At 41.5% G+C, this 22,500-nt stretch overlaps 1 protein-coding gene across 2 annotated transcripts in view; it reads left to right on the forward strand.

The window, feature by feature from the left end:
- Positions 1-22,500, forward strand: part of grin2ab (glutamate receptor, ionotropic, N-methyl D-aspartate 2A, b) — a 97,130-nt gene that overhangs the window by 2,210 nt on the left and 72,420 nt on the right. The window contains exon 2 of one of the 2 annotated variants that reach the window (XM_058380586.1): positions 8,327-8,725. The exons of the other annotated variant lie outside the window; for it this stretch is intronic. Within the exon in view, the coding sequence (XP_058236569.1) occupies positions 8,345-8,725 (381 nt within the window). The 5' untranslated portion in view covers positions 8,327-8,344. The remainder of the gene's footprint in view (positions 1-8,326; positions 8,726-22,500) is intronic. 2 annotated transcript variants of the gene reach the window in all.

Below are 22,500 nucleotides of genomic sequence, written 5' to 3' on the forward strand. Positions count from 1 at the left end.
CTGAAGTAAAGTTTCAGAGGATTGTAATGAATCTGATGGATTTGCGCAGGATAAGTGATCTCTGTATTAATCCACATGAGCGTGATACAGAGGCTAAGAAAGCTGACATGGACTAAAATCTCACAGACACACCGCTTATAATTACATTAGCTTAAAACTAATCCAGTGTGAGTAGGGCTTTAGCTTTCTTACTAATCATTAATGACTACACAGTAAGTGTTTTCTCCATTTGTTTTTAACACAGCTGTCTCACTCTGATGAATCAGGTACATAAGCCATGGTTGACTGAAAGGTGATGAGGCAGAAAGTCACGAGAGGGTTTGATTCCAGCCCTATTCCGACTGCATTAGCTTTCTATACAGTGATGGGATTATGACCAGAGAATCTCTGGATTATAGGTCAGTCATTTTCATGGACCTTGTGTATACGCCTCTGGAAAGAGTTCCACTGTATTACCTCTTCTCTAACATGAGCAGTAAAAATATCCCCAGGTAATATATATATACACACACATCTGGTGTGAAGTGACATGTCAGTGAAGATGATGTTGTATCCTGTGGGAAAAGAGGACTTTTTCTTCAGGAGGAAAGCGCTCACTCGTTCTTCACCCAGAGTCTACTCCAGCTGAAACTAAAACTATTTCAAAACTGTGAAATATTTCCAAGGTGAGTTGGAATAGTGGCTTGCGGAGGTTTTAGGGATGTTGATATGTTCGTGGCAGAGATACGGACACGTTGTGGTCATGTGATCAACTTGTTTGGCCACGCCTCTTAAAACCAGCATTTATAATTCAGTTCCAAACAGTTTCCATTTAAATGTGTTTTAGAGATCAGTGTAATGAGTGGGCGGACCCGACCAGAACCGATTCTTATTCCCACCCACAGCTACACATTTGTTCAAAATCCAAACGAATACACCCCCCCCCCCGCCTTTTTTTCTTTAGTGTTCCCTTCCTTCCAAACCAACTTCCCCAAAATCCCACTGCTATCAATGTTAGCATAAGACGAGAAGCTTTGTGAGCTGACAGGCGGCGTGATGGAGAGAGCCGTGTGTGCTGATTGGTCGGATGTTGGTGGTGTGTATCGGTCTGATGCCACAAAGAGACCAGAGTTTCTCCTCTGAGAAGATATTTTATTGACAGCTGCAGGCTTACTATTCCCATCTTTATGCTTCTGTTGCTCAGATTCGCTGTCACGCTTAAAAAGTGCTCGGCATGTAAATGTGAGCTAGCAAGAATCAGAATTTTATCCAGTTAACAAGTCAAAAAGATAACCTAAAAAGGATTAAAGGTCAAGTGTCTTTGACTCACTAAAGCTGTGTCCCAAAGTAGATAGTTAGTGTAAATAGTGCAGGTTGTGTGGAATGTTGGACACTTTATGCACAGCTTTGCTTAGGGAGCAGATGAGGGGCGGGGCTAACAGGCACTGAGACAATACAACTATTCTAACACGATAGACTACGTAGTGTATAGTGTGTAGTACATCGTATCTCTACCAGTTTACCAGTTTCTACTGGTTCCAGACGAGTTCCAGAAAACTTGTTCCACAGCAATAAAAACTTCAAATTCGAGTGGTGTGAAACCTCTGCCACCGCGAGAACTTTCTTGTCAGCGTATTACGTGATTAAGAAGCCGATCTCAGCTCACAGGCGAACGAGTTATCACACGGTGTGAGAGATATTTCTCTACTCTAACAAAATCAGGTTGGAAATCATGCGACGTAAAAACAATGTTTGAACAAAGGGTCAGAAATCTGCTCATCTCGGTGGAGACGTTTAGCAAATTCTCCACCGGCAACTAGAGCTTCTGGTTCTGAATTATGAAACACAGACTCCACGAAAGGTCACAAGAACCGCAAGGTACGCTAAGAGTCGAGCTCTGAATCTCTCCCACGTGAACACTCACACACACACATTTACTCACGTTGGCATGGAGGCAGCTCTCTGCTGCACTGCTGCTGAAATTCTGATGCGGGGGAAAGAATACCTGTGTGTGTGTGTGTGTGTGTGTGTGTGAGACAGGCATGTTGGAGTATGAAGAACTGGTGTTTCTGTAATCAGGAATGCTGACTGCAGGTGTTGAGGGTAAACACAACACAGGGTTTAGCTTAACAGCTTGCAGTGAACTACACTCTCACACACTTTAGGCAATTACCCTCATTTGTGGATTTACAGAAGCTTCCTTTTAAACAACACACACACACACACACACACACACAGAAAAAAGAGAGAGATGCAGAGTTCCTCTAAGTGCTAAAAGCGACTCCGGGCTGGCCCGAGGGCGCGGCTCTGATTGCTCTCCATCCGGCTTAATTACAGACCGGAGCTTGGCCTGCTACATGAGAATGTTGTGGAGGCAGGAGAACACAAGTGTGTCTGAATTTCCGCTGTGTCCAGCGAGGCATGAAGACCTTTTAAACCCCACAAACAACCATGCAAAGAAACCAATTAAGCAATTATTTTGACTGGCGTTAATGAGCAGACTCTGCGTCAGGCCTGAAGTGTTTTTATTGTTAAAGTGTCTAAGCTTGGGAGACGTAAGGTCTAATTGATCACGCCGCAGTTTCAGACACCGAAGTGTATAGAAAGTATTCAGGGCGAGAATCCTGGTGCCTCTTTAGGATTCAGTTCACAGCGAGCTGGTAGGTAATTGTTGGCGCCGCTGGGGCGCATCCTGATAAGTCGTTAGTCTCATGAAGGGATATGTACCTTACTAAGGTCAGTGACAGCTCGGCACTTAGTGAAAAAAAACTGTTTGGCCTTCAGCGAGGCTCTTAACCTTCAGCTCCTTCAGTGCCTCCACTCAATTCAGACAAACCAGTAAGCACACAGTACTGAATGTTGGTGATGTCAGCAGTGTTATACACAAAGAACTGACCAAACCACAGCAGCACACATCACGCTGGGGAAACAAGGGTGAGGGGCAAATCCTGACAGAGGGGTCATTCCTGGTGCAAGTGCACAATTAACATCATACCAACATCATACCATCATCATACCAACATCATACCAACATGCCAACATCATAGTGCACAATTAACATCATACCAACATCATACCATCATCATACCAACATCATACCAACATGCCAACATCATAGTGCACAATTAACAGCATACCATCATCATACCATCATACCAACATCATACCATCATACCAACATCATACCAACATCATAGCATCATCATACCATCATCATACCAACATGCCAACATCATACCATCATCATACCATCCTACCAACATCATATCAACATCATACCATCATACCAACATCATACCAACATCATACCAACATCATACCATCATACCAACATCATAGCATCATCATACCATCATCATACCAACATGCCAACATCATAGTGCACAATTAACAGCATACCATCATCATACCAACATGCCAACATCATACCATCATCATACCATCATACCAACATCATACCAACATCATACCATCATACCAACATCATACCATCATACCAACATCATACCAACATCATACCAACATCATACCATCATCATACCAACATCATACCAACATCATACCATCATACCAACATCATACCAACATCATACCATCATACCATCATACCAACATCATACCATCATACCAACATCATACCAACATCATACCAACATCATACCATCATACCAACATCATACCATCATACCATCATCATACCAACATCATACCATCATCATACCATCATACCAACATCATACCATCATACCATCATCATACCAACATCATACCATCATCATACCATCATACCAACATCATACCATCATACCAACATCATACCAACATCATACCATCATACCAACATCATACCATCATACCAACATCATACCATCATACCAACATCATACCAACATCATACCATCATACCAACATCATACCATCATACCAACATCATACCATCATACCAACATCATACCAACATCATACCATCATACCATCATCATACCATCATACCAACATCATACCAACATCATACCATCATACCAACATCATACCATCATACCAACATCATACCATCATCATACCATCATACCATCATCATACCATCATACCAACATCATACCATCATACCAACATCATACCAACATCATACCATCATACCAACATCATACCATCATACCAACATCATACCAACATCATACCATCATACCAACATCATACCATCATACCAACATCATACCATCATACCAACATCATACCAACATCATACCATCATACCAACATCATACCATCATACCAACATCATACCAACATCATACCATCATACCAACATCATACCATCATACCAACATCATACCAACATCATACCATCATACCAACATCATACCATCATACCAACATCATACCATCATACCAACATCATACCAACATCATACCATCATACCAACATCATACCATCATACCAACATCATACCAACATCATACCATCATACCAACATCATACCATCATACCAACATCATACCATCATACCAACATCATACCATCATCATACCATCATACCAACATCATACCATCATACCAACATCATACCAACATCATACCATCATACCATCATCATACCATCATACCATCATACCAACATCATACCATCATCATACCATCATACCAACATCATACCATCATACCATCATCATACCATCATCATACCATCATACCATCATCATACCATCATACCATCATCATACCATCATACCATCATCATACCATCATACCAACATCATACCATCATACCATCATCATACCATCATCATACCATCATACCATCATCATACCATCATACCATCATCATACCATCATACCAACATCATACCATCATACCAACATCATACCAACATCATACCATCATACCATCATCATACCATCATACCATCATACCATCATCATACCATCATCATACCATCATACCATCATCATACCATCATACCATCATCATACCATCATCATACCATCATACCATCATCATACCATCATACCAACATCATACCATCATACCATCATCATACCATCATCATACCATCATACCTTCATCAGGCACAATAACCATTTCCGCTTCATGAAGATTTTGGACCTTCAGTGAGAAGAGGCTGACCGTACAAGTATCCCGAGGTATCCAGTGATGGACCAGCTCCAGTTGGATTCTGCTTCATGAAGATTTCAGACAATTGAAGAAAAGATGCCACTTCTTGTGGACTCTGAGGACAACAACAACCTCCTAATTAATACACACACTAACATTCTACACATGCTGTATCTCCATCACACAACTCCAACTGACTACATCACTGTAGAAAGGACATTATTCATAATCCCATTCTCAGTGTTTATAATGATTTATAATCCCACTCTCTGTGTTTATAATGATTTATAATCCCACTCTCTGTGTTTATAATGATTTATAATCCCACTCTCAGTGTTTATAATGATTTATAATCCCACTCTCAGTGTTTATAATGATTTATAACCCCACTCTCGGTGTTTATAATGATTTATAATCCCACTCTCAGTGTTTATAATGATTTATAATCCCACTCTCAGTGTTTATAATGATTTATAATCCCACTCTCAGTGTTTATAATGATTTATAATCCCACTCTCAGTGTTTATAATGATTTATAATCCCACTCTCAGTGTTTATAATGATTTATAATCCCACTCTCAGTGTTTATAATGATTTATAACCCCACTCTCTGTGTTTATAATGATTTATAATCCCACTCTCAGTGTTTATAATGATTTATAATCCCACTCTCCAGTATCACCCAGATGAGGATGAGGTTCCCTTTTGGTTCCTCTCAAGGTTTCTTCCTCTTACCATCTCAGGGAGTTTTTCCTCACCACAGTCTCCTCAGGCTTCTCATTAGGGATGATTTTGTCTAACGTTAATCTTGTACTATGTTTCTTTTGTTCTGTAAAGCTGCTTTGAGACAATGCCCATTGTTAAAAAGCTATACAAATAAAACTGAATTGAAAGTAGCTGAGTTTCATGTTACAATAAACTAAATCAAACAAAATGAGGCTAAATGATACTTAAGACTTCAGGGTGTGCTGAGAAGATCTTAACCCCTGGTATAGGGTGTAGATTATAGGTGTTAGAGGTGTAGGTTAGAACAGTCCTGGTTATAATACAGATCACAGGGTTACGCTCTAAATGTACGTATGTTAATGTTAATGTACTCACTCTAATACGTTATTGTTTCTATAGTAACAGCTCATTCACAGCGATAAATATGATCGTAAAAAAAGTTATATGGTAGTTTTCTTTACAGACATGCATATTTAACATTTACAGAAGGAGTCTCCAGTGTCAGGGTTTAGTTTTTAGGACAGAGAGGGAGAGAGTATAGAGAGACTAGTGAGGGAATGTTTAGAGCTACGTACGAGAACAGGAGCTAGTTTACCTGATGTTAAATATATAATGTTTTTTAAAAAAAAAGAAAAAAAAGGATGGTGGCATTCTTTAATTAATAAAAAATTTGTGTCAAATTGCTGTGATGTAAGAGGAATAGATCAGTGTGGTGTAGCGTGGGTGGTCAGTGTGGGGTCAGATTTCAGCTCTCAGCTATTGTTTTGATTTTTATTCGTAGCTTCCTGGCAGTAAAGGTGTTTTTTCTTTCTTAATCGTAAAAGGTTAACGAACATTATGAAATATTTAAAAGTTCTAGTTGAGGATATTTGAGTCTACGCGCTCCATCACTACAGTGTTCAGCATGTTGTGCAGTGATGCAGAACACGAGTGGAAAGCTGAGCCTGAAGCAGCTGCTGAACATTCAGGTGATGGAGTCACACACTTATTAACCAACAGGTTCAATTATTCAACAATTCAGATATTAGATCTCTTTCCAGTGGCTGTAACACCAGTCCCTGCGGCCGTCAGCACTTACATAAAATTTATGATAAAGAATTTGCAATCAGAATTTGAATATTAAGGTTCTCTCATAAAAATCTCTCAGCTTCCTGTCCGATATTTGTTCCGTCATGTTCGGTGTTAACGGCAGCTGCTTAACTACAATTATTCACTGACTTATTAAATATTACATGTTAATGAAGTGGAAGATTTTTTAGACAGATTGTTTCTGTGGTATTTCCAGGTCGTTCATTGAGCCGTTTGAGAAATCTATAGTTTTGCTTCAGTGGAATTTGAATGAGTCTTTCTGCTCATTTCTACTCTATAATTGCTGCTTTTTAAAATCTAATAAGTATTTTTTTAAACACTCACGAGTTAGTCTCACATCACTCAGCTTATTTTGCTTTTCACTTCACTTAACCCTATACAAGCTGTTCCTCAGTCGCTAGTAACGATGCATTTCCCTTAAGTGCACGGTGTCACCGGTCATTACTGCGCTTCAGCACACAGCTACGCAAGACATATGGAATCTGCGAAGCAACAAATGTAGTCATATCCCTGCTATAAAGTATTTATGACACTTGTCAGGGAAGTAGGCCATTTAAACCCACATCCGACTGCCCCGAGCTATCTCAGTCATCTTAGTTAATTAGTGGAAAGTGAACCGCTGTCCCATTAAACAATTAAAAACTAGCAGCTTTGCGTGATAGATAGGATGAGGAGAGAGCGGCGTTCATCACTGGAAGCTTTTTTTTTTTTTTCAACACTTTAAGCTTTTTTGATGATGTGCTGTGTTTTAAAAGTAACCGAGATCGAGTAATATGAGTCTGTAACACTACTGTAATTAACAAAAACATTGTCACTATCAGTGTCTATCTATCTGTCCATCCATCCATCCATCCATCATCCGTTCATCAGGTCAGCCAACCGTCCAACCTCCATCCATCTTGCCAGCAGCAAGCCATTAATGCCATTTGTCCACCATCTATCCTTCCATCCATCCTTCCATCCACTCGGTCAGCCAACTAGCCAGACTTCCATCCCTCTTGCCAGCAAGCCATCCAGCCATCAATGCCATTTGTCCACCACCCACACATCCATCCTTCCATCCATCCAACTTGGTTTCTACAAATTTGCAAAACATTTTAAAATCTACTCAGTGGATATCTCAGTATCTGGCCATCCTCCATCCACCCATCCATCCATCCATACATCCTTCCATCCATCTTTCCATCCACTGGGTCAGTCAACTAGCCAGACTTCTACCCCTCTTGCCAGCCAGCCATCCAGCTGTCAATGACATTTTTCCAATCCATCCATCCATCCATCCAACACTTGGTTTCTACCAATCTGAAAAATGTTTAAAAATCTACTCAGTGGATATCTAAGTATCTGGCCATCCTTCATCTGTCCATCCATCTACCCAGCACTGTAGAGTAATGCTCTCCACTCTCTTTTGGCAGGGGCTGAAGCCGAGAATCATGGGAGTTGCAGTACGCCTGGCACTGATGACCTGGGCTCTGCTGGGCTGGTCTCAGGCAGCTGAGAGCGCACCCTCTCTGAGTGTGGCAGTGATCCTGGGTGAGACTCGTGGTGTCCCTGAACGGGCATTGCGCCCAGCACCAGGCGTCGGAGCACCACTGGACATCAGTGTGCTGGCTGTACAGGTGAACCACACGGACCCAGGCAGCATGCTCACCCACCTTTGCCAGCTCATGGCACGCCAGCGATTGCATGGCCTTGTTTACGGTGACGGAACCGACCAGGAAGCTATCGCCCAGATGCTGGACTTTGTCTCTTCCCAGACTGCTATGCCCATCCTGGGTGTCCATGGAGGTGCGGCCATGACCATGGCTGAGAAGGTGAGATTTTAAATGTTCCACTTTCTGGCTGTCGCATCTAGTTACATTGCAGCTAAAATTTTGATTTCTGGATAGTCCTGAAAGCCATGACCAGTGCAAAAGCCACCCAACACAACTGACCCCATTTGGGGTCACCTGAGATGTCCATGTGCTGTGAATTTTCTTTCAAATCAGTACACCTCTCTTTTCTACTGCCCGTATAGGAAATTCACCAGAATTGTGTGTCCTTGAAATGGGATCACTGGCCAAGAAGGGGTTCTTTAAGGCGTGCCTCCACTACCAAGAGCAGTTTTCCATTCCAGTGCAGTGTTTTACACACAAAGGTGACTTTTAATGTGAACCGACTAGAAACTGAGGCTAAAAAAACTGAGGCTGAAGAACTGCTCCATAAAACTCAGGAACAGGTGTTGGTTCCTGGCCGGCAGTTTTGGGGGTGCTGCCAGATACCCCAGTGTTTGTCTGGCCTAGTTTATCCTGGCCCATAATCTCAGCTATTTTATCATAGCTGACACAAATCAGATATTTACACTGGCGAGTAAAGAGAGAATGTGAACAATGGATATTTTTTAGCCATGTTTTAGCTCTGCAACTTTGTGACATTTAACTAGACACTGCTTCAGATCTCTGACAGATACCCAGCACTGGTGATGCCATCTGTGCCAAACACAGTGTCAGGTTGCCAGTCCTACGTCCTGCTGCCTGTCAGCTTCCCGTTCTTTCGTCTGTTTGTTGCAAGACGGCTTTGGCAACAAGTTGTTGCAGGAAATTCAGTGTGTGTGTGTGTGGAGAGGGTGATGGAATACCTGTGTAAAAGCTCGACAGTCTTAGAGACAGATACGTCAGGGAAAAGTTGAAACCAAGTGTGCCAGTGATAATTCTGTAGGAAAGTCCTGAAGCTACACCTCAGTTCTTACAGTCGTGTAGTATTAAAAAGCACTGCAGCAGATCCTCTGTTTATTCATGCAGATTTATGTAAATAATTATCACATAGGCCCCTCCCACATTACAGTGCTGCCTTTGTCTTGGGTCTTGAGGGTTTGTTCCCTCGTTGTGTTCACCTGTTCTCATTAGTGTTGTGGAGTTTTTCAAGCCTTATTTTCTCTTCTTGTTTTCTGCTGGACAAGATGTGTGTCCACTAAAATGACTAAACAGGTACCTACGGTGGCTGAGAAGTGCAAAACACAATAACAAATCTGAAAACACAAAGACGAATCAGACAGAGTGGAAAAGGTCGGTATAGTTTGTGAATGGAATTCTTCCCTCTGATTGGACGAGACATTGGTGTATCTAACTTTATTTCTTGTACATGTGTGGAGTTCTGCCTTCATCATTTATTTGAAATTGCAACTTCTTAAAGAAAATAACAAATATATATTAATCTTTATAAGAAAATGGAGTTCATTCAGCGCTACTGTGAGGAAGGACGTTCATATGGTGTGATTTTGGATATACTGATAGTGTATCATGGAGTAAAAACACACCATGTCTCTAAAAACACACCTGGAGAACGCAGGTATGTTGGGAAGAGCAAACTATTCCAGATGAAAGGATGTAAGGAGCGCTATAAGAGCAGAGTTGTGTTCATACACACACCAATCCACTTTCCACTGCTGCAGCTACTGCTGGACTTCCTGTAGATCCTGAGTGACCCATGTCTCATCCAGTCAGAGGGAAGAATTCCATTCACACACTATACCTACCTTTTCCACTTTGTGTGAATCATCCTAGTGTTTTGCACTTCTCAGCCACCGTAGGTATCTGTTCAGAGTGTGTGGCGCTAGTCGAGAACTGTAACACCACCACCATAACGTAGCTGGATCTTCACAAAGGTTAGCTGGAATCCCCTGCTCTATACCATTCATATTCTTTCACTAATGTGACAGAACCACATAATTTACAGTCATCATAAGTACATCAGCATCTTGCCAGCTGCCATGTCACTGGGTTTCATCAGCAGCTTAACTGGAACTGACTTCAAACGAACACTAATGCAGCCATTTTACCAGATTTGCTTCTCTTAAATGCTGATGAAATAGCCTCAGTGTGCTCTGAACTCTTAATGACTTTGTAGTGAGCTTTTTTTAATGGCGCGATGTCGGCTTTGCCATTTTCATTTTACGCCGGCGAACGTGTTAGCTGTAAATCCATTTTGTCGCGACGTGCGATGACAAACCGATCCCCCCACGCCTCGTAGGGTGTGATATTTTTTTTTCTCTGATTGTAATTCGAAGAAGGATGTTTGCTATGCTGGATATATATGAGGAGGCCTTCATAATTCATCGGGGCCTGATTTATTTATTCCCTCATTTGCCTGCAACGACGTCCTCCATCACGGCCCAGACGTGTCGGGGCTTCGCTTTAGCAGAGTCACGAGAATCATAATCAAACTAAGAGGTGCTCCAAGACACATCAGCGCAACTCGAGACATCGGGCGACGCTCCCCCTGCGACCGAACACTCCCTACTTTCATTCTGCAGCGGAGCCACTTTCTACACAAAGCTCAAGTACACATAATCCTCTGCCTACACAAGCTCATCTGAAGTGTTTGTAGTGAGCGTGCAGATGTTCGCTGTTGGCTTTTGCAATTCAACAGAGGGTTTTTTTTTTCCAGTTTGCTTTTGAAAATCAGATCTCGGGCATGACGACGTAACGGAGTTTCCGTGTTCGAAAGGCGGCTCCCCGTCTAGCCGAGTCCTTTCGGGGGGGAAGTGCAGATGACATCATGCGGTCATTTACATATTCATGGAATAGTCATGCGTGTCATGTTTTGCATATCAAAAGGTATTACACGGGGAAGGAAGATTTTCTGAAGACGCTCAGAATAGAACAACGTTTTTTCCCCTCTTTGGTTACGAGACTGCAGAGTTTACGTTTTCCCCAGAATTCTATCAGAATGTAGATAAAATGAAGTAGAAAGGAGCTGAGAAGCAGACATTAATGAAATGGTCACTGAGGGAATTACTGGCTTTTATTACTGAATATCGCCAAGAAGAATTAAAAAAAGGAAGAAAAGGACAAACAACAGATTACTCTCTACTTCTGTAAAGCTGCTTTGAGACAACGTCCATTGTTAAAAGTGGACTGAATTGAATTGAATCAGTGGCTGGTGGGTGGGAGCAGGGGGGACTAGTTATACTAGTCAGTAAGCTGGTAAGATTGATGTCTACAGTACGGAGGTTGAGAAGAGCAGAACACAATAACAGCAAAAACCACAAGGACCAATCAGACAGAGTGGAAAAGGTAGGTATAGTTTGCAAATGGAATTCTTCCCTCTGATTGGACGAGACATCGGTCCAGTTGTGTATCTAACTTTATTTCCTGTACATGTGTGGAGTTCTGCCTTCACTTTAAAACAATATTTTTTTGATAGTGCAACATTTTAAAGGAAATAACATATATATTAATCTTTATAAGAAAATGGAGTTCATTCAGCGCTACTGTGAGGAAGGACGTTCATATGGTCAGTGTGATGTTGGAGATACTGGTAGTGTATCATGGAGTAAAGATTAGTTTCTCTAAAAACACACCAGGAATGTTCGGAAGAGCAAACTATTCCAGATGAAAGGATGTAAGGAGCGCTATAAGAGCAGAGTTGTGTTCATACACACACCAATCCACTTTCTACTGCTGCAGCTACTGCTGGACTTCCTGTAGATCCTGAGTGACCCATGTCTTGTCCAATCAGAGGGAAGAATTCCATTCACACACTATACCTACCTTTTTATCTAACTTGTCCTTGTGTTTTTAATTTGTTATTTTATTTTGCACTTCTCAGCCACCGTACTACAGGCCCTGATTATTACACTTGGGTCACAGTTTCACACGTTTATGTCCATGGAATCGACAGATATTCTTTAAGGAACATGTTATGGGCTCGGCTGCAGGGCTCTCAGGAGGAGATATCATTTTCACCTGATTTTGATCATCATTTATTAGTTTTTCCTTCTGAAATCAACCATCACCTGCTTTCTGTTGTTTTACAGGTTTGAGGATTACAAGTAAACAACTAAGGAGATATGAACATTTATGGTGTTGAAGCTGTGATCTGCTGGTATTGATAATAAAATCTCTAGAAAGAACTTTTTAACTGGGTTTAAAGAGCAATTTAAGTCCAGCTGAAAAATATTCCCATCATTTCCATTTGTAAATAATTTAGTATTTCATAAAGGATTCAGAAACTCTTTCCTCACACCACAGAGTTCTCGTTTTTACTTCTACTCCAAGTCTAATGATTTGAACAAATAATATGCAAATTTAATGCAACCCAATTTGACGATCTGTGTCCATTTCCAACAAACACTTAGCTTTTTACTCAGGAGATTCGAACAGGTTTATTTGATAAAGTGGATAATGATCATCCATCAAAGACTCATTACGCTGCATTACACCCACAAAAAACGCTTTAAAACTCTTACACATTCATTTAGAAAAGATTTCCAAACTTATATATTAGTAAACAACATTAACCCCATTTCACCAAAAAATAAAGTGTCTTATTAACCCAGAAGATGATAAAGCAGAGGGCATAACAAACATGTCAGAATTATTGCACTCTGTAAAGAAGAATCTTCCTTAACAGCTAAAGAAAGTAAGCAATTTCATATAATCCATGCATTACCAAAAAATATCAACTACAACTTCACACTAGAAATTATGATTTTTGTTTTATTTTAATATTGAGCCAAAGTCTTGTTGCAAACGAGATATTTAAGAGATTTGAGTTTATGAGTTAATATACAATATATTATATATAATATAATGTTTTAATATATTATACATATACAGAATTATACAGAAGGCTAATATCAGTGAATAATATATGAGATAAGACTTTATTAATCCTGAAGGAAATTCTTTTGTCAGAGATAACAAGAAAAAATAAACATAATAAATGAAATAATCTATATACACCGATCAGTCATAACTCTCTGACCACTGACCGGTGAAGTGAATAAGACTGAGTATCTCCTCATCATGGCCCCTGTTAGTGGGTGGGATATATCAGGCAGCAAGTCAACATTTTGTCCTCAAAGTTGATGTTAGAAGCAGGAAAAATGGACAAGCGTAAGGATTTGAGCGAGTTTGACCAAAAGGGCCAAATTGTGATGGCTAGACCACTGGATCAGAGCATCTCCAAAACTGCAGCTCTTGTGGGGTGTTCCTGGTCAGTATCTATCACAAGTGGACCAAGGAAGGAACAGTGGTGAACCGGAGACAGGGTCATGGGCGGTCAAGGCTCATTGATGGACGTGGGGAGAGAAGGCTGGCCCGTGTGATCCGATCCAACAGACGAGCTACTGTTGATCAAACTGCTGAAGAAGTTAATGCTGGTTCTGATAGAAAGGGGTCAGAATACACAGTGCAGGACGGGTCAGGGCTGTCTCGGTAGCAAAAGAGGAACCAAAAGAATATTAGGCAGTTGGTCATAATGTTATGGCTGATCAGGTATATGAATGTGTTCAGAAGTACAAAAAGTATTTATGAGGTATAAAAATAGGTGAAAAATAAATGAAATGAAAAATTCTTTATACATTCTATATATATATATATATATAAGTACAAACACATGTAGGTGCATGATTTTGCACATGATATTAATAATCTATCTAATATTTAGTAATAATCTGTCCCTTATTGAATGATTGTGTTCATTTGCATGAAATGTTTCTATGAAGCGGCAGCTGTTTTTTCTTTCTTTTCCATCCACGGTGTATCCCTTCATCTTAAATATGTCTCTTACACATAAATATGCCTGAGCAATGCATTCCACATTGTATATCAATCACAGGAACAAAAGATGAAATAGCCCACGGTTCTGCGTGATGCGATCAGCAGCAGAAAGTTTGGGAACACAACGTAATTAGCAGCATGTACCTGTTCGGTTTCACTTTAACTTGCCGTCAGTGTAATTACATCACACGTCCTGAGGCATTACACGTACCAGTCAGACGAGCTGTGAGACGGAGACGTGATCGGTCTGCCGAGTGGCTGAGTGCTGTACTCTGTCTGGTTTGAAGGATATGTGCAATTACTGAAAGAATAATAAACTCCAGTATGCTTATTTCTACTGTAAGCATACATACATACTGATTTCTTCATTCCTTTTCAAGTCTCAGGATATCGACGTTCATTTTTATTGACGTAAGGAAACAGCTTTGCATGCGGTGTTACAGCTGATAACAGGTACATATAGTAATTAAACAGTTGCCTCGTTACCTGAATTGTTTGCTTCTTTATCCATGTGTGGATTTGTACAGTTTTATGTTTAGATATGTAATTAGCTGCTTTTCCATATTTAATAACATCTTCCTCATACACAGCGCTTAAACTGGATCTTACACTGGTGTAAGGACGTCATAAAATATAAATATATCACCGCTTTGAGAAGCGTGACCTGTCCACATGACCATAACTGCTCTCTGAAATGATGAGGGAGTCAATTTGATCATATGAAGTGCGAGAGAAAGACCACGCTTGACCACCACATCCACTGCCTTCCCAGTTAACACTGTGTGAATTGCTATCACTCTCCTTCCACTTGACAGAGCTTAGTGCCACCTACACCAAACGTTTCCATGAGTACTAAATGTTCTCCTGCTTATCTCATAAACCGATATCGATGCGTCAGATGAAGAGCTTTCGATCCATCGGCTCTGGTTGTTTTCTCAGTTTGATATCCTGGCGCAGGACGTGATGCTCTGCGGTACTGTTGAGGAGAACGCTCATGAAACACTGCAGTCTTGCATTTCTGACTTAACAAGCTAGAAGTTTAGAGGGCTGGGGATTCTCACATGCTTCAGTGAGATGACATCGGTTTCTGACCCCATCCACCTTGAGATGTTCACGCAACCACATCACACACAACCACATCACAGGCTTTTAGCTCACTCATTTTAAATGTAGTGTTAACTCTGATAAAATAATATAAAATAAAACGCTGCACATTTGCGATATTGGGATGTATCCACTGCAGCAAGGCCAGAACACATCAGGCTCTCTAATGGCATCATCCCGCTTCAGGGAATTTTCCCTCTTACCTACGTGGTCCAACAGGACTGCTTGCTTCCATCTCTCAGTACTCACGGCCCATCCTGTCTCTGAGGTATTGCAGTCCCTCTTTCTCTCTGCAGACTGACAGATGCTGAGTCTGAAGGATTTCACACGTCCTACCTCTCGAAAGGATCTCAGATGTTCTGTTTCTCTGAAGGATTGCAGAAATCTCTCTCTGTAAAGGATCGTAGATGCTCTATCCCTCTGAAAAATGATCTATCTATATTCTGAAGGATCTCAGAAGCTCTATCCTCCGAACAATTTCAGATGCTCTGTCTCCCTAAGGGATCAAGACACACTTCCAATCTCAAACCTCAAACACTCATATCTATACTCATTATTCTCTATTTGTCCCTAATCCTCTTCAGCCCCTCCCTTGGTCAGTCTCACCCCTGACAACCTGCAGCTATACTGCTCTCTTGCCTCCTGTGCTGTGAACCATCTCAATATCTCAGATCCTACAGCAGATGTCTGGTCTAAACCTACACCTGATCCTGTTACAACAAGCCTGATCTTCACACGTTCCCATGTGGGTCATTCCATCCCAAAGCTTGTCAAGCTAATCATAATCATAATCTTTAGCTATCACCCAGCATAGCAAAACTTTCTCCCAAAATTTAGTGGGATGCCTGGCCATCATGAACAAAACCAGTTCTCCCCATTACAGTTCCACAATCACTGTTGGTCACACTTCAAACTTGAGATGATATGAAACCCTCTGAGAAAATGTGCTGGAGCAGTGTCTTAGCTGGTTGGGGGACTGCATCCCAGCAGTGACTCTGACATGGTAATGGTAAACTGTGTAATGGTACCAGTATATCAGGAGCAACATTTACCTTGATGGTCCAATGAGGTGAGGTGTAAAAAATTTAAATCTATTCAATGCACAATTTCTGTTAATAAACATCTACCTATATATCCATTCATTTTCATGAAAGAACATCACTTCATAGCCATGTATCTAAGATGGAGCTGTAGATAGAACTCCTCACCTGTAAAGTGCTTAGTGGAGTAAAGTTGCCTGGTAAATGTCTCACTGAAGGAAGATACAAGGCCATCTAGCCATCATAAACGGACACTTTCCTTTTTATTTGGAAGATTTGATTCAAGTCAAACTCATCGCAGGAAGCCAGCTTTATTTTACGACAAGAAGATAAACTCTCTGTCTACAAAAGTCCTTTAACACTTCAATTCTTTCAGGTTTAAAAACCAGTATAACACTTTATTAGCCTTTCTCTAAGTGGGATTTCACCAAGTGGGCTGAGGAGAACAAGACGGCAGCATCATCTCCTCCACACTGACCCTTCATCCCAGTGAGTGTCTTAAAATGTTCTCAGGATGGAAAAGTATCTTCGTAGGCTTAAAACTCTCTTTAAACATGTCATGAAAAGAATTCTGCAATTTCACGTTAACAAAAAAAACCCAAAAACATGCTAACACACCAGACCCCTTTAGCCTGCACTGTTCTCTGATTTCAGTCCTTGATAGCCCTTGAACACAGTTTGGTGATCTGTCTGCTGTAACACACCCACTGTTAAGCCTGGGGTTTACCTGCTGAGCTGAAATCAGGTGAGCTGGGAGATCTCTACACCATGCTGAATCAGGGGCTGCAGGAAAGACCTGGGGAACCCTGTAATATCACCATGCGCTCGGCGCTGATTCCACCCCCTACGGCTTGCTCGAGAAATCCTAAATTCTGAAGTTCTTTACTTGCCTTTTATTTCTGGAAGAGTTTTGCTCTATTGGATAGTCAGAAATATACACATTTTGTATTAAAAAAAAGAAAAGAAAGCAGCTAAGATGTCCTAATAAACATGCTCTAGAAATGACTGTCCTGAGAGGAGAAGGTTCAGGGCCCATGTGCTGTAGTTTTATTGCATTATCCAAAAGCAGGCAGGAAGTCATGGCACAGAAAATCCACCAGATAACCACCAAAAAGTCCTAGTCTTCAAAACCAAAGGCAAGTTCTGGTGACCAGTGAGAAAACCACGGCTCAGAGCTTCACTCAGTGAAGGAACTGGCAAGAGCTCGCTGTTAGCTGGTGTGTGAAAGAGTCCTGGAATTGTTCGAAACAGGAAGGGACTGAGGAACAGGAAGTGTGAGCTCCGAGGAAGAAGCCCTCTGCTGTTGTGGAAGTCTTTGCATGACCCGGTGTTACTGACTACCTCCTTCTGAGGCCTCCAAATGTCCGTCCATATGGCTTACACATCAAATGACACCAGTGTGATTCGCCTGTTCACATGGTTTCATGATCTACTGGTAGCTCCTGGCCAGTGTGTGTGTGTGTGTGTGTGTGCGTGATCTCTGATTATTATAATGATTGAAAGTGGCCTTATTTCAGAAGATTTAAAGATGATTCCTGGGTGGTGCGTTCCAGCACGAACCCCTGCTTTCTGATGGAAATGTTCCTGGACCTGTAGAAGATGATCTTCTCTGAATAATGCTGTAGTGTTGCTGTCCATTTGATCCATGCTCAGCCGTCTTTATGGAGCGCGTGAATGGTTTACACAGCAGGAGGTTATCACACGTCCCCTTTCAGCCCTCGCGGCTCGCCGAGCAGCTCGACACGGAGTACAGCGTTTCACACACCGAGAGCTGACAGCGTCCTGATTAATCTGATAACACACTCACCAGGAAAACATTCAGTTTGTTTAGAATAAAATATCTGACCAGGGCTGGTGGAATGGCCACTAGGGGGTGTGCAGGAAGTAAACCTGAGCTCAAAGGTAACTAGGGAGGGAAGCTAGGGAGGGTCGATTTGCATGTTTATGTACTGTATTTTTATGAAGTTTTGGATTTTGATGCAAAGCAGCTAATAAGATGTGCAAAGATTACTCATCTGATAGACTAGAGACTAACTAGTTAGCATAGCACAACATAAAAGATAAGATAAGATAATCCTTTATTCGTCCCACAGCAGGGAAATTTGCAGAGTTACAGCGGGACAGGGATAGCAGCTAACGAAAAGGGAAAAAAAAGATAATATCAAGGCAAGGTGACGTAAAATTCTAATAGATATTATAGAGAGAACAAAGTGTTACACCGGGCAGCCATAACTCTCTGACCACTGACCGGTGAAGTGTATAAGACTGAGTATCTCCTCATCATGGCCCCTGTTAGTGGGGGGGATATATTAGGCAGCAAGTCAACATTTTGTCCTCAAAGTTGATGTTAGAAGCAGGAAAAATGGACAAGTGTAAGGATTTGAGTGAGTTTGACCAAAGGGCCAAATTGTGATGGCTAGACCACTGGATCAGAACATCTCCAAAACTGCAGCTCTTGTGGGGTGTTCCCGGTCTGCAGTGGTCAGTATCTATCAAAAGTGGTCCAAGGAAGGAACAGTGGTGAACCGGTGACAGGGTCATGGGCGGTCAAGGCTCATTGATGCACGTGGGGAGAGAAGGCTGGCCCGTGTGATCTGATCCAACAGACGAGCTACTGTTGATCAAACTGCTGAAGAAGTTAATGCTGGTTCTGATAGAAAGGGGCCAGAATACACAGTGCAGGACGGGTCAGGGCTGTTTTGGGCAGCAAAAGAAGGGACGAACACATTATTAGGCAGGTGGTCATAATGTTATGCCTGACCAGTGTATAGTGATATGATGTAACAGTGTAACACAATGTAATGGAACATGATGTAACACAACACAGTGTGATGTAACAGAGCGTAAACTGTTCTTGTGCCTGGCTGTTCTGGTGGTCAGTGCTCTGTAGAGTTGACCAGAAGGCAACAGTTCAAAGAGAAAGTGGGCTGGGCATGAGGTGTCCAAAGTCATCTTCTCAAGCTCCACTGATGGGCAGTTGAGCAAGGTCTTTAACCCTCTCTCTGCTCCAGGGGGCTGTATCATAGCTGCCCCTGTGCTCTGACCCCAACTTCCTCAGCTGGGATATGTGAAGAAAAGGATTCCACTGTGTTGTAATGTATGTGTGGTGATAATACAGTTCCCTCAGTTCTATCATAATGTAATGTGAGGTTAAGTGAGATCATTTACAGAACAGAGTGTAACACAGTCCCAATGTAACACAATACAAAGCAGCAAAACGGAGCATGACGTAATGGAAGCTAATGTAAGGTAAAAAAAAAATTAAAACACAATTCCTGATGTTCCGCTGTAGCAGTGTTGAAGTCGTTCAACGACTTCAAAGAACCTGCTGGAGTTTATTGTGTGCAGCTCTGAGCTCTGGGGTCAGGTTGCGTGGTTTCTTCAGCATTAAATCCTAATAAACTCGGGGTTCATCTGCACTGATTAGCGTTAGAGCTTTACACTCTGGGCTTCTTTAATAGAGACGCACAAAGTTTCTTTTAAGGATGTGATTACGTGCTTTTTTTTCTGTGAAGAATATGAAAATCTTATACACATCATGTTTCATTAGAGACCAAAAAGATAGGAGAGCATCCTTTTAACCTGATTTAGTGATTACTGCGCTGCAGCGCTCGCAAAACTCACGCGCTCAGTGCTGCCTTTGACTTCCCTCATATTAAAAATGAAATGATGGATGTTTTACTGGCTGCTCTTAATACCCCAGCATTCAGTTAACACAGTTACGCAACGTGTGTGTGTGTGTGTGTGTGTGTGTGTGTGTGTGTGTGTGTGTGTGTGCTGCAATACTGGCCACTCATGAGTCATTGTGCTCCCACCATGAAGCAACCAAAGCCAGTCATCCAGATTTTATAAGTCACATTGTGAAATTTTGATGGGAGGCTGCACAGAATTTGGTTTAAACATCTGAAAGTCTGTCCCCTCTCCCTCTCTCTCCCTCTCTCTCCCTCTCTCTCTTTCTCTCTCTCCCTCTCTCTCCCTCTCTCTCTTTCTCTCTCTCTCTCTCTCTCTCTCTCTCTGTCCCTCCCTCTCTCTCCCTCTCTCTCCCTCTCTCTCTCTCTCTCTCTCTCTCTCTCTGTCCCTCCCTCTCTCTCCCTCTCTCTCTCTCTCTCTCTCTCCCTCTCTCTCTCTCTCTCCCGCACGCTTTTTTTTTGTCCTGTGTTTTTCAATTTGCATGTTTTCCCACCCGCCCGCTATCCGAGGCTCCTGGAGGATCCGGAAAACTCAGAAAATCTTTCTTGCATTATGAAAAATGGAAGAGCAAAAACCCTTCTTTAGCATGTTTGCTGCTGCCACATGGGAGAAGAAATCACAGAGGACTGAACATGCATACACACACACACAGAGTGAAGCAGGTCTCTGCCCAGTTTTTCACTCCTAGAGGAGAGACGGGTGTTGCACATAGATATGAGTATGTGAGAGAGAGAGACAGAGAGAGATGGAGAGAATAAAAAATAGAGGGAGAGAGAGAGAGAGAGAGAGAGAGAGAGAGTGGGCAGAAGATCATGAAAGAGAGCAAACTACAGAGTTAAGCAGCAAGGCTGTTTTCTGGCCTGTTGAAGCTGCTTTTATCCATCTGGAGAGAGAGAGAGAGAGAGAGAGAGGGAGAGAGAGAGAGAGAGAGAGAGGGAGGGAGAGAGAGAGAGAGAGAAGCCCAAGCGTTGCTGTGAATTAAATATGTAACACACTCACTTGTTTACACTATACACATTTACACACACTCACACAGACATAATAAGCGGCACGGCAGCTGCCAGGCAGCTCACTGGATGTTGGAGTGTGTGTGTGTGTGTGTGTGAACATCTCAGATCTGAATTTTTTACATCACAAAAGTGATTGGAAACTGATCATTCAACTGGAATCTAAATGCTATAAACACTCACACACGCTTTTCCTCTTAATTCTGGCATCATCTCACATCATGTGGCTCTCATCAAATGACACGTGAATCATTTCTGGACAATCCTGGACAGTCCAGCTGAAATGTCCTGCAAAAAAAATATTTTTTTAAGCAAAACTCACCACCGAAATGTAGATATTATTTATTTCATTTATAGTTTTATTTAACATTAAGAACATTTGCTGCGACTGGAACAGAACCCAGTGTTTAACATGATACGTGATATCTCAGTCCTGACACGCCGCACTAGCGCAGGAGTTCAGCAATAAAAATTCTCCATCTGTCTTCAGCCACCGGTTCCTCCGCAGCATCCAGTGACTCGGACTCGGGGGAATAATGGAGGTCAAGAAAAAAGAAAAAAAAGGCTCGAAAAGTCTTATCAACCTGTGTGGGCAAATAACCAATCAAACCTGCAGGGTCGCTATGGAAACGGGGTCGTCTGCGTGGATGTGTCTCGCAGTCTCGGAGTTTCGACTCGAGAGCTGAAAGCAAACAGAAAGAAAATCACTGAAGGGGAAAGGACACTGACTCAGCCTCCGTGGTGTGAGCCAATAGAAATGCAGTGGGTGGGGCTGTTACCTCACTGACCAATAAAAAGAATGATGCTGTGGTGTAATCCTACATGGGAAATAAATCTTGTTTTTTAGTTAAAAAATATTAAATAAATAAATATAAATATTTTTTTAAATATTATATATATATATATATAAATAAAAATAAAAATTTGTATATATAAAATATATAATACATCTAAATATAAAAAATATAAAATATTTATATACATATATATATATATATAATATAAAATATTTTTATATATAATATATACATAGAAATAAATCTAAAACATTAATGGCGTATTCTGGTGATAAAATTCAGAAACTCAGAACCCAAAAAATCAGCAGGATTCAGCCCTAAACTCCAAACTGCTGAATGAGAAGTGATACAGAACATCAAGACTGATGATGATGATGATGATGATGATGCTGACTCATGATGGTATA

Source organism: Hemibagrus wyckioides, linkage group LG26, assembly GCF_019097595.1.
Source record: "Hemibagrus wyckioides isolate EC202008001 linkage group LG26, SWU_Hwy_1.0, whole genome shotgun sequence".
Taxonomy (NCBI): domain Eukaryota; kingdom Metazoa; phylum Chordata; class Actinopteri; order Siluriformes; family Bagridae; genus Hemibagrus; species Hemibagrus wyckioides.